At 42.0% G+C, this 13,872-nt stretch overlaps 1 protein-coding gene across 1 annotated transcript in view; it reads left to right on the forward strand.

Annotated features, from left to right (window-relative positions):
• The window catches only part of ITGA9 (integrin subunit alpha 9), a 219,634-nt gene that overhangs the window by 100,297 nt on the left and 105,465 nt on the right, over positions 1 to 13,872 (forward strand). Inside the window, exon 16 of the mRNA XM_065665773.1 lies at positions 12,287 to 12,442. Within this exon, the coding sequence (XP_065521845.1) occupies positions 12,287 to 12,442 (156 nt within the window). The remainder of the gene's footprint in view (positions 1 to 12,286; positions 12,443 to 13,872) is intronic.

The raw sequence follows: 13,872 nt of genomic DNA on the forward strand, positions 1-13,872 counted from the left end.
CCCACAGCCAGTGGGATATAAAAAGAGCAGGATGTGGTTTGTGTCTGGGATTGAAGATCCAATTTCTGAATAAATAACACAGAAATTAAGATAAAGGTAAAAATTTACAACTTGCCAGTGATAGTGGCATGTATTTTATAAGTTCACAGCATACTTGTTCACGTATGCGTGTAACATGCTGCAGGTCTAGGCAAAGCCATGCCACCTAAGTTGTTGCTTGAGCAGCCTGTGCTGGGAGTCTGATGCACGATTCTGACCTGTGACTGTTTTGTGAAGGATTCTGTGTCTTGAATCTGAATGTAGCTTCCTATACAGGGATTTTTCTTGTTTTCTTTAGCTACCACTAAGCTTTCAGAGGTGGCTGGTGGTGACTTTCAGGATTTGGTATGTGCTGCTTGTAGGGTCAGAGCTTTGCCATCCTGGCCTGTAGCTTTGGTTCCCTTTTCTTCTCCATCTCCCCTTTGCTTCGTCTTTCCCAAGCTGAGTGCCATGTCTCTGATGCACTTGCAGCTCTCTCCAAGTACTCCCTGGCCTCCACAGTTGCTCCTTGCACTCTCTGATGTTTTCCTCCAATGTGCTTACTGTTCTCTGATCTGCTCTTACTTCAACACTGCACCCCAGACAATTTGGAAATGAGCAGACCCTGGAAAAATACATAGCAAAAATTCATGCAGTAAGACAATGAAAGAAAGGCTTTTCCCCTTAAAGTGAAACAACCTCACCTTCGGCCTAATTTCATAGCTTGGGTGAGAATATTTATGGCTGTTGGTGCTGTGTACTGTAACAGAGCTGCTTCCAAGCCTGGTGCCGCTGAGCATGCAGCTTTTGAAAGCTGAATTACCCATGGATAGCGATGTTGTGCTGCATACTCCTAAACTGGAGGACAGTGAAGAGCTCTGGTTCCTTTTTGAGCTGGAAACAAGAGTCGAAAAGAAAACAAAACCCAAAGTGGCTCTTGAGTTGAGTCTGGTTGGCTTTGCCTCCGGAGGATGCTTCCATTCAGAAGAATAATCTGGCCAGATCAAGATTCTTTCAAGGCTTTACAATACAAGATAATATCTAAATTATCTTTTCAGGATTTTTTTTTGTCTCCCTAAAAACAGAATTAAGAAAAGTGCCAATCCTCAAACTCCCTCTTCTTCAGATACTTTCTCCCTTATTAGTCCCACTGGTTATAATCTCTTTCAGACCTCTCCCCAGGTATTTGTGTGTATGAGAACTGGCAGGGCCTGCAATTGGGTAGGGGCTAACTGTGCCCTTTCCCAGCATTGATGGCACCTCTTCCCTTGCACCAAACCACAGCATGTCCAGTTATCTTTTTAGAGTCACTGCATATCATCTACAATAGATGATCATCAGTGTAGCTCATAAATTTTTGTTACCACCCAAGTGTTACATGAGTGAGAGACGGAGCTTTGGGGAAATGCTGCTGTTAGGTTGAGCACTCTTGTCCCAGTGGATAATGTGTAAAACAAAAGTAATCAAATGCAAGCTGCAGATGTGTAAAGTGTGAATACCTGCACTTAAGAACATTTGGTTAAAAAATCATTACAATAAATGCTGTCGTAAAGGGCCATTTTTCCATTCCCCATGAATGTAGTTCCAGTTTCAGAGTAGAGCTCTTGGCTTTGATCTGGGGAACTCTATGATTTGCACTTATTTATGGAAACATTTGCCTTGTTTGTTTTTAAAGCCAGCAGAACTTGAAGGGAAAGTTTTATTTTTCCTTGGTTCCCCTGAGAAACACTTGTTCGTCCCGCTCCCATCCATGGGTTTTAACAATTGCCCTTTGTCGCCATACAACATCCTCCAGCCCAGCCATCCCTGACAGCAGGGCAGCGGTATCTGCTGATGGTGGTTGCGGAGTGGGAAGCTCTGCCTTTTCAGAAACAATCAGTGAAACAAGGGCAAAAGCCTTATCCTTGCTGAAATGAATAGTGAGGCTCCTGAAAGATGTTCCCATTCACTCCTTTTCTACTTCCTTTTGGTTTTGTGTTGGTTGTGAGCAGAAGCTGGGAGCCTGAAAAGAGAAAGGTGTTAGCAAAGTAGTGTCTGGATGATCAGAGGAGAATGGAAGGAGGAAAGTGGTGGGGAGGGAGGTGACATGGAAGTAGGGTGTTACTGAGGTGTGCTGGTCAGTGTGCTGACATGTAGATACATGCAGGATGGGAGATTTAGAGGCTAATGAAATGTCCTTGGAGCCATCTGCAATGCTTTTTCTATGTAATGGATGTTTCCTTCAACTCTTCTCTGCAACGTTGCTTTGTTAATATTTATTAATTCCTATTAATTGGGTTGTTACAGAATAGTAAATGGAAATTTCTTATCCTCAGAGATTTCACTGATTCCAGAACAATATGGTTCCCTCAGCCCACTCTCTTCAGATATCACATCTCGTGTGTACAGAAGCTATAGCACAGGGGAGTAAAGACCTCAAACTGTGGTTTCAGAAAGCTTCTAGAAGCTACCTAGCAAGTGAAACATGAAGTGATATGAAGCATACATGTAGACATCACAGAGGAGCTCTGTTCACATTTTTAAATTCACGTGGCAAAGCAGACAGTTATAACTCTCTTTCCTTTTGCTCATATTGATTTTAAATCCTGCTCTCAAAAGAATTGGACTAATACATATTACCTCCTCCATTTAATAGTGGAAGAATAGTCTTAGGTCACATTATTGCAACACTCCTCCCAGGCCCCATTGTGGAGCTATCCACAATGACTGAATCCAGTGACTGAAAGAAGGATTTATGTTTTTCTGTCTAAATACCTCCAGATTTCTTATGCAAATTGTTCTCATCTCAATAGTATGTCAGTGAAAATACATGAACATAGAATCATAGAATAGTTAGGTTTGGAAAGGACCTTAAGATCATCTTGTTCCAACCCCTGCCATGAACATATGAATATAGGCCCTCAGACTTTCTCAGTTGCATACAGGCAGGCTGAGTAGTGTGTTGTTTTCTTTACAAGACTTCTGAGAGCCATTTCTATGAGATCTACTCAACTGAATTAAAATACTATCAGTAATAATGTCAGAGATAACCTTCTTTCATCTCTACCTATCCTCTTCTACTGAGGACGATTCTGCTTACTTTCAATCCTGACACAATGCTGCTATTATTATTTTTTTTTTTGCCTTTAGCTATTTTCTGTAAGATACTGGGCTGAAGTAGAACATTTCTTTGTTGCATGCATGTGCTTCTTATAAAGCTGTATTGATGAAATGCTCTTTGTCACAATGGTGTTGAAAGGATTGTAACAGCGTATTGTCAGGCCTTCAAGTCTAGTCACCTTAAAATGAAATATCCACCAAAATAGATTTCCCAGTGCTATTTCCTAGCCATCCAGGCTTTCTGTCTTCTGCCCTGAGTCTTCTAGGAGATATTCAGCCACTTTGACCATTTGAGACACCAGGGTTAGAACTGAGGGGACATCTGGACATCTGCCAGTTGGCACAAACCATTGCTTTTCTCAAACCCACTGCAAATCTGGGCAATGCAGCAGGAAAATCTCAGTCAGCCCATAGATGACCTACTGATAATAAAGTGACCTGATAGCTATGAGATAGACATACCTTATGGCAGTGTGAGATAAAATGTGTCCCAGGACCCAGATGCAAGAAGCGGTGTGGATTCTTTCTCAATTCCCATGAACACGTGTTGGATGCTTATTCCCCTTGAGAAATGACAGGCATCTCCAGACAGGAGCAGGCATTTAGTTAGCCACTTTGTGGGATGGTCAATGGGAAGCACTGAGGAGAGGAGTGTGTCCTGTATCTTAGCCCTCCCTGTGTTTCCCATGTCCTCTACAGAGATTTTGGGAGAAGCCTTTTGATAACTTCTGTTGTTGCCTCTTGCAGTGCACTCAGAAGGGTTGATTCTGCTGTTTTGTTTGGGTTGTCTTTCAAAAGAAGGAAAAAAAATCCATCTGGAGAGCAACAGAATGAGGGAAGGATGACTCTTTTCTTAGAGAGATTTTATCCCTCGGTAGATGTACACAGGACAAAAGCAAGAGAGTGAGCAAGCAAATACAGTGTATGAGTGCTAAAGTCAAGATGTTCTGGCCAAACACCACTCCCCCAGGGTCCATGGATGTATCACACTTTTAGCAGACCTGTTGTCATATATGATGACCCAGGAAACAATGGTCTTAAACTCCTTCTCCTCTAACAGCTTCATACACAAAGATCTCTGTGTTTAGCTTCTGCACCAGGGTTGAAGGGAAATGCTGTATAAAGAGAAGCAGGTAGTTGAATTAACTCATATTCTGGACTCAGCATGTTTTAAAACACTATAAAGGAAATCTCTTTAAAGCTTGGTTTTGATAAAATCTTGTATCAGCAGAATACAAAATGCAGTAACTCCATTGGAAAAGACAAGTATATGATAGGGTTACATACGTGCAGGAAGAGTCTGGATTTAATTATTGTCTCTATTCTGCGTATTATGTCTCTATTCCCTGCTGAAGAAGATCATATTTTCAGAAAGAGAGTAAAATAAACAAATGTTTGAATTGTTACCCCTTTTCCTTCCTACTTGGGTTCTCTTTACTTACCTAAGTTGAGATCTTCAATTTACAAGTACCCCTCAGCTCCCAGACTTTCTAATATTTCTGTCCTGTTGGTATTGCAGGTATCCAGTCATATATTATGGAGATTGGTTGTGTCTGGCCTGGAACCAGGAAAAAGCTGGGCAACTGAGCCCAGCAGGGGTGTTTTCTTCAGAAGGGAGTAACATGGTTTTAGATAATTGAGTATTTTCCTTATTTTTCATCTAAAAAAACCCAGTAAAAAACTGAAAGTGAACTACAAAAGAGAGAAGGGGAATGGGTGATAAAAGCATAACTGAAAACATTAGGTCAAATAAAAGAGCTAACATTCAAATGTATAGATAGGATGTGAAACTATATTGTCATGATGCATGTTAGTACTGAGCTAGAAGATCTAGGTCTGAGCTCACTAATACATAATATCGTATCTAGGTGACGCATAGTGACTTTTCTAACTGATCACCATGAAAGGATTATCACTAATAGATTCTTGCTAAGTCTTTGTAACCTTTGACATGGAATATTTACGCAATGGATCACAATCTCTCCCATGCTGACATCAGTAATACCTTTATCACTCCCCAGCTGATAGTGGGAAGCCAGATGGCAGGGCTGATGAGCACTTATTTAAACTCAGAATGTGATTGTACCCAGCTGGGGTTTGGAATTGCAGCTCTTCTCTTGCTGTCTCAGGGTGTCCTTTCCATGCATACAGGCTCCTGGGCGCCTGGTGTTTATTTAACACCAGATTCCCCAGGATTTGCTTCTTTCTCTCCCACGATGTCTTTCCAGTTATCAGAGTTTGTGCAGAGGGGTTGCTGACCTAATGGCAACACTAGTGTGCTGGAGTAACTTAGGAAGAGGGCAGAGGAAACACTCCTATTCAATGGAAAATGCTAACCCTAAGTAACACTTATGGGTGTGACACCCTGCAAACCCTTTGCTCTTTTTTTGCCCTGTTTTAAGCTTTTGGATTCTTCAGAAGCCTGGTAATGTTTGAAGTTTAGCAACAAAGACTATTTGCCTACTTTGTTGAACTGTAGCTTTCACAAGATTTTAAAAGAAAACAGAAGCATGTATTATTGAAACATCAGGCCTCTGATTGTCTTCAGATGCTACTAATTAGACAAAAAATTCACCAATAATGTTGTAAATAAGCTTTTACCAACCAAGTAAATGTCTATTTCTGCCTCCTCTTCAGAAAAGAGTTTGCAGTTGGCTTCCCCCCACCACCATTAGCTGCAATAACATCTGAAAATAAAAATTAAAAAACCTAACTTGTGTGTAGACAGGAAACTTGATCTTTTCTAGATAACTTCAGCATGACCAATTTTTGTTTGCCTTTACAATGGGGAGATGCCAATGCTAAAATCTGAGCTAAATAATTACAAGTTCTAGAATATCAAAGTAAACCCCTGACAGAGGAAGGCTCTTGTGAGGACAGAGGTCGTATAAGTCACTCCTTACTCATTTTCAGGTACAAGAATGACATGTGTGCATTCATTTGTCTGAACTGAATGGAAATATGTTTTCCAGTTTAAAGCCAATTTGTCTAATTGATACTTTCACTGAACTGCATGGAACTTAAGTCTTGCATCCTGAATGACTCAGAGTTTAGAGAGGGAGGCTAAGATAATAGAAGAAGGTAATAGATTTTGAAGTCAAGCACTGTCATTATTTTGATTCATGAGCAATAATGTATGTTTATTAAAACCAAGCTGATATTCCATTTGATACATTATGGAAGTAGTGGCTTTTGGCTCTGAAGGTTAGTAGACATTTCAGTCATTTTTTATATCACTAAACAGAGGACTGTTTATCTCTTGGCACTGAGTTGAGGAGTTATGTGGTATTGACCTGTGAGCTGATTAAAATATTATGCTGGATTAGCATTAGCATGATGGCTATTATACATCCTACAGCATTAGTATGTTACCTATTAAATTAGATTGTCACTTTGATTTTTTCGTGTGTGTGTTTTAAGGCTGCAAAAATTCCTGTAGTCTATTATTAGTGCTTGTTTAAAACTTGAAATAAATATGTTTAGACTAAAAGTTTCAAGTGGAGGGTTTTAAAGCCAGGTTCTTGAATTAATTCTTAGCCATCAAACTAAACAGAGCTTGATTCTCAGAAGTACTGAAAAGCTGTGCTGAATTCAGTCAAAGCTCTGGAATCTATGCATGGGTTGATGTCCTCAGGATCAAACCAGAGCAAGTAGAAAAAAAGACCCTACAAAACCGAGACATTTTACCACAGGGAAAGAGGAGAGAAGCTCCAGAAAAACATGAACAAGGGCAAAAAACGGGCAGTCGCAGAAGTCACCCTGATGGTTACGTGTATTTCCTCTCAGTGCTTCTGGAAATGACTTCATATTCATTGCTTTAAAGGACCACGTTTCGTCCTTTATTCCTGCAGGACTCATGCTGTAGATTGTGGGGAGTTATTTACATCTCAATTTATTTCTCAGCCCATTGGCCATAATTAAAAATGGAATTTGGCACTCCTCAGAGCCCCTGCTGGAGACTTTCACCTTGTAGAAGACAGGGATTAAATGCGATGATTTATTGGGCTCGTGTACAGTCCCCTGACTGTACTGTGGCACTGAGCCGAAAGCAAGCTGAAATGATACCCAGTCCTCTTTGGCAACTACTCATATCATGAGCAGAGTAAATCCTATCCCTTGACTAAAGCCCTGTCTTGTTCCATCCACATTTGCCCAAGTTCCTGATGTGTGGGAGCTCTTGGTAGCACAGACTTAAGGTTGGAGAAGGCAGTGGCTGCCTGCCAAGGTAGCATGCCTTTAGGATGTTGGGATCCGTGCCTGTGTTTTTGTTGTCATGACGTGCCTTCGGCTGTGCCTATGAAAAGCATAGGACATGATTTCTTACAGTCATCGCTCTCCATCCTTGAGAGGGAAGTGGAAATGATGTTCAGAATCACAGCTCGAAAGTTTGATGATTGCTCTGTGATTACTTTTCAGATTCTTAGGACTTTTTGGTACTAAAGCCAAACAGAAATGCACTCATAAATCTGGCAGAGGCTTTGCTTGCTTGCTTGTTTCTTCCCTGCTAAGCCAGAAAACAAACAGGAAGAAATATGTGGCCATGCACAGCTTCTACCACAGCATTTAGAAAATGTATGTTGTCCTGGGTTCAGCAGTAGCAGTTATTTTTCTCCTTCTTAGTAGCTGGTGCAGCGCTGTGTTTTTGACTTTCTGCCTGGGAACAGAGCTGATAACACAAATCTTTTAGTCTGACCAAGGACTTTCTGAGCCTCATGCTCAGCCAGCGAGGAGGGGAAGCTGGGAGGAAGCAGAGACAGGACACCTGACCTAAACTAGCCAAAGAGGTATTCCATACCACAGCACGTCATGCCCAGTATAAAAATTGGGGGTAGTTACCCAGAAGGGCTAGATCACTGCTCGGTCGGGCTGGGTATCAGTCGACGGGTGGTGAGTGGTTGTATTCTCTTCCCTTGTTATTTCCCTTACCATTATTATTATTGGTGGTAGCAGTAGTGATTTGTGTTATACCTTAGTTACTGGGCTGTTCTGATGTCAACCCGTGGGAGTTACATTCTTTTCGATTCTCCTCTCCGTCCCTCTGGGAGTAGGGGGAGGGCAAGAGGTTGGGGGAGTGATTTACGGCTGACTTTGTTTAAGCCACGACAATGTGTATATGAGGTGGTTGTCATGGAAGAGGAGATGGCAAGTCTGTTTTTTGTTAAGGTGAGCTTTCAGGACCATGGTGTCTTTTGAAACATCTCTAAGTGCCTTATTGCTTTCTTCGATGCTCTTAAGGGTGTGCTCTTTTTGGACTCTGAGTTGTCTTTCCTAGATACTAGTGAGGAATCATCCTGCAATACCTGTGATAAAAACTCAGTTTGTTCATGCCAAAACACCTTTATCTTCAGTTCAGGGTGATGTCATGCAATGTGCCCCACAGGAAAAGATTAAAGATCCTGACGAAAGGATACAGCTGGCTAGGGCTGTTTCCATTGCAGGAAGGGATACTGGCAGAAGGGTAATTTACAGGGACTGAAGCGTATTGATTTCTGCAAAAGCCTGATTGCAAAAGTTTCTTATGTCTAGAATGAAATCTGGTCTGAAAGAAGGGAAGGAAAAAAAATAACCACCTAGAGAAACTGCTTGTAAGAAGAAGCAGACTACATAAGACAGCTAAAGGCTTGTGGGAAACCCACCTTCAGATCCCCAGTTCTAATTCAGGCACAGTGAAAACTTACAGTAATTTAGTAACTTCCAGTCTGTATAGACTGGATATTCACTGCTGTTACTCACTGAACCCTTGTTACGCAGTTGTGAGCTCTTTGCATGTTACACTTGTTTTAATGTCCTCTGAAAGTCCTTTTCATTAATGAAGATGTGCTGTCCATGTCCTGTGATTTGCCAGGGATGCTTTTTCATGATAAAATGGTGTCTTTAACCTTCAATACTTCCTTAGCATAGCAGCATTGTGTAAAAGCTACTTGTGGAAATTATTTTCCTTGACAAAGCCATTTCATTAGGACCATGTGACTGATACAAAAAGCAATAGTTTCCTTGACTTGAAGGAATTTTAAGTCTAGCTCAAACCTGATTGTCATTGTATCTTTTGACTTCCTTTTAGAAATCAGGAATATTTAAAAGCAGTCCGTGGGCTGTGTTGCCAGTATATGATTCAGCCACTGTAAGTGGTATGTTTGGGTGGACTCTAAGAAACTGAGTGTATTTCCAACCTAAAATAATACTTCTCCAGATTGCATTTGGTCAAATATTCATTATTCTTTTTACACGCTCACATCAGAGTCAGTCTGTGGCATACCTGTGAGACAGAACTGTCTTGTTTCTTACTGAGGACAAATCCCACAGACTGTCGCCTTTGTGTTTCTAGGATTGTGAGCAGAAGGGACTGAACATGTGGCAAAATTAATAACTGGGTAGCATTCATACTTTAATCCTTAATTAAAGACAAGTGGGTATGTGAAATACATTTCCCCAGGGCTGTGGTGAGAGAATATCCACACATGTAATTAATCTAGCTGCTGGAAGTCACAATTTCACCACTAAAATCAAGCAGAAAGAGACACCAGCGAACAATATGGGCACACTCCAACATTCATTGAAGTCAATGGGAAACTTGTCTTTTGACTTCAAAGGGCGTTGGACTGAACCCTGCAAGATCATATTAAAACACTTTAAAGTCATTAAACACTTATTCACACCATACTGTAGCAATAGAAGTAGGAAAAAAAAATGGTGGATTTTAATTTAACCCACTCCATACGTTTTTAATTGTTCCATGTTTATGCAGTTGGTTGCATACGTTTGGATTAGGTGGTGACTTCCCTGATGATTTGTGTTTGACTGTTGCTGCATAGGGTGCTCTTTTATAGCTTTGTTTTTCTGTATATATATTTGTCTTTTATATTGATACAATCCTTGCCTAAGTTAATACATGTGATTTTTTTTTTTTTTTTTTTTTTTTTTTTATGTGAGAGCAAAGCTGGCAGCTTCTGTGAGTTGTAGTAGGATCAGAATCCTAGAAAGGTTTTGGTTGGAAGGGACCTTAAAGCTCATCCAGTTCCAACCCCCTGCCACAGGCAGGGACACCTTCCATTAGAGCAGGTTGCTCCAAGCCCTGTCCAACCTGGCGTTGAACACTGCCAGGGATGGGGCAGCCAAAGCTTCTCTGGGCACCCTGTGCCAGTGCGTCAGCACCCTCACGGGGAAGAGCTTCTGCCTAATGTCTAATCTCAGTCTCCCCTCTGTCAGTTTAAAACCATTTCCCCTTGACCTGTCACTACAGGCCCTTGTAAAAAGTCCTTCCCCAGATTTCTTGCTGGCCTCTTTAGGTATTGGAAAACTGTTATAAGGTCTCCCCAGAGCCTTCTCCAGACTGAACAAGTCCAGCTCTCTCAGCCTGTCTCCATAGCAGAGGTGCTCCAGACCTCTGATCATTGCCATGGCCTCCTTTGGACTAGCTCTAAGAGCTCCACATCCCTCTTGTGCTGTTGCTCTAGAGCTGGATGCATGACTGCAGGGGTGTCTCACCAGAGCAGAGGGGAAGAATCATCTCCTTTGACCTGCTGGCCGAGGCTTGTTGTTTAGCTGAATCTCTGTTATCTAGTAATCTCTGTAAGGTACAACTCTTACCCTAAGGGTAGGAACAGTGGAAGGGGCTGAAGTCATTGGTGTGTTTTCTGCCAAGGGGATTAGCAGTGCCCCAGTGTTTGTGTGGCCCTTTGTATGGGGTGGGAAAGAGGTCACAGAGTTGCTGCCACCACTGTTGATATGTCTGGTGTTGATTGGTGTCCATTACCAAGAACGCCCAAACCGCTCCAAGCAATGCATGGTCTAAACTTCAGACAATTCTGGGCTGCTGCCTGGCACAGGACATGGGCAAACATTGGTAATGGAACTTAATTCAGGGACTGGGTGGAGGCTTCAAGGTGCAGGAGGGTAAATGTCATTTAACCCGGTCTCTGCTGTTATTCACCCAGCTAACCGGTGATTTGGGAGTTTGGTTAGCCGCTAATCTTTGTCTGACTTCAGAGATCTGTAGCAAATCAATGTATTAGAGAGAGCAAATACTTGCCTTCAAAGAGATGAAATAGGGTGGTCAAAAAGCAAGTGAGTGCCCAGCTTTCCCACATCTGGAAGGTGCAATTTGAATTGCATTGCATATCAATTACATGTTGTGGTTGGCCGACTGTGTTCAGAGAAGCTTGCTAACTGATGCAAGGCGAAGTTGAGAGTTTGCCCATTTGAAGATTTGTTGTGCCTATGTATGGTATTTATTTATTCCCTCAATTTCATCTGCGCTGAATTCACGCTAGGCTTTAAAGTAGCTAAAATTTGAAAGGAACACTTGCTTATGTAATGGTAGAGCATTTGCCACTTCAGTTTTCTCATTAGTTGGACTTGGGAAGTCAGGACTGAACAGACCACAATGAGCATTTTATCCTCACACAACAAACTGGATTTAGGTGTCACATGTGTGGCAAATGGTACGGGTTTTGTGGCTTGGGCTCCAACAATAAGAAAAAGCAATCCTTTCATCCCATCAGATGCATAATGTGGCACCATTTAATACATCTGGTGTGAAGCCTAGAATATAGCAAATAGAGAAACTGAAAAACTTTTTTCCTTTATATACTGAAAGTGTAAATGTGCTGAGGGTGCGGGATCTGTGAGTTTTGCTTTAGAAATGTGATGGAAGATGGCTTTTCTTGCCCCTGCATGCCTGTAAACATGTATTATAGCCACTTTGGTACCTTACCCATCCATTCATTTCATTGATATTAGAAACCAACAAGGCAAGATGCAGTCTTCTTTTAATAAGCGGAGCACACTGGAGGTGACCTCAGTCAAAATCTAGGTTTTAGAAACCCCAGAGATGAAGATGATCTGCTCTTTGCTTCCATATTGTGGAGGACTAATGGAAACAATTATGAACTTACTTTACTTTTTATTGGTTTATTAAAACTGAATTTATAGGTGTGCCAAACATGCCACTGTTTCTTTGGAACCCAGAGTAGGTCTTCTTCTGACTTGTTTTGGAATAATGTGCTTATTCCTGTTTGGCACATACGAAAATCAAGGAGTAGAGAAGCCTGCTTCCTGCCTGCAGTGTTAGATAGAGAAAAAAAAGCTGTAATTAAATGTTTAATAGTTGTGTATAAAAATCTGCTTGCCTATATGCATAGGTGAAATACCTGTTTGTTTTCTCTTACAGAAAAGAGTCAAAGATGTTATATCACCAATTGTATTTGAAGCTGCATACAGCCTTGGGGAACATGTAATAGAAAGAGGAAAAGAGGACAAGGATCTGCCTGCTCTCAAGCCCATTCTCCGCTGGAAGAAAGGACAAAAGATAGCACAAAGGAACCAGGTTAGATTTGGATCGTGTTATTTCCCTAGAAGGTCTGTGGCTGAACTGACATCAGAAGTGGACATAAAAGGGGATTGCCAAACTCTGGGTTGTTTGCACACAGTAGTCTTTTTGTACAATCCTTACTGTGGGTGACATCAATGTTTCTCCATGATATAGTAAAGACTTGTGCTGACAAAGTTGGGCAGTGCAAGGTGAGGTCACGTTCTTGTTTCAGGGTCTTTGTGCTGAGAAGATGGAGGATGGTGAGGTGCTGGCACAGGTTGCCCGGAGAAGTTGTGGCTGCCCCATCCCTGGCAGTGTTCAAGGCCAGGTTGGACACAGGGGCTTGGGGCAACCTGCTCTAGTGGAAGGAGTCCCTGCCTGTGGCAGGGGTTGCAGCTGGATGAGCTTTGAGGTCCCTTCCAACCCAGTCCGTTCTATGAATAAGGGAAAGAGTGACAAAGGTCCTTCTCCTTCTGGTTCTTCTCTTCATGTAGGAGGTTCTTGTGAAAGGCTTGGCCATGGCCTTCTGTCCAGATTGGGCCTTCGGTAGTGCCGGAGAGACAGGGCTGGCTCCAGAAGGGGATATGGGAATTTGCCTATCTGTGTGAAGAGGAACAGTGGACAGAGTAAAGGAAAACTTGCCTGGCCCAACTGCCCTCTTTTCTTGAGGGTTCCTCACTTGCAGTCTTTTGGCAGGGGAAACCCATTCCTGCAGTTAATGCAGGACATGCCCTGCTAAAATAGGATGGTTTGTTTTGGGAAAAGTAAAGTGTAAGTATGGCCATGTACTTATTAGGGTCCCATTTTGTTCCACTGCACAGCAGAAAACACTTTTGTCTTTAATTTTGGTGAGAGCAGGAGAACTCCCTTAATGTTGAAACAGTTCTCATTTAGAGAATAAAGATTTGTTTTGCTTGTTTTGTTCTTTCTTCCAAACTGTTCCCGAAGGAATTGAAGTGAATGCAATTATCCTGCCTGTCTTGTTTGTCTGTCTTGACCTCACTAGTATCTTTGGGAAATGCTGGCCAATTTTGGCAGGTTTTGACAGGAGTGATCAAGACAGTGCTTCTGAAGGTATTAAACACCTTCAGGGTTCATGAAGCAGGTGAGGAGAGAGACCCTGTTAGTGACCTTTCTAGAGACTCCACTTCCAGCACAGTCCTTGCAGCTGCATGACAATTCAGCCTCCCACAGTGCTGGCACTGGAGCATCCAACTGTGAAGCTTGAGGCTCCATAGGGAAATAAGATTTCTGTGGCTTGCAAACTTCTTGTGTGTCAGAATTGCAGGGTAATTTGGGGCTGGAAGGGACCTTCGGAGATCCAGTTCCTTGCTCAAAGTGAAGCCAATTTACAAGTTAGATTGTGTTGCTCAGGGTTGCATTCAGTCAAGTTTATTTTCCAAAGCATGCTTACAGTTATGAGCTGGCATTGCTTGTGAATAGGA

Source organism: Lathamus discolor, chromosome 2 (assembly GCF_037157495.1).
Source record: "Lathamus discolor isolate bLatDis1 chromosome 2, bLatDis1.hap1, whole genome shotgun sequence".
NCBI classification, from domain to species: Eukaryota; Metazoa; Chordata; class Aves; order Psittaciformes; family Psittacidae; genus Lathamus; species Lathamus discolor.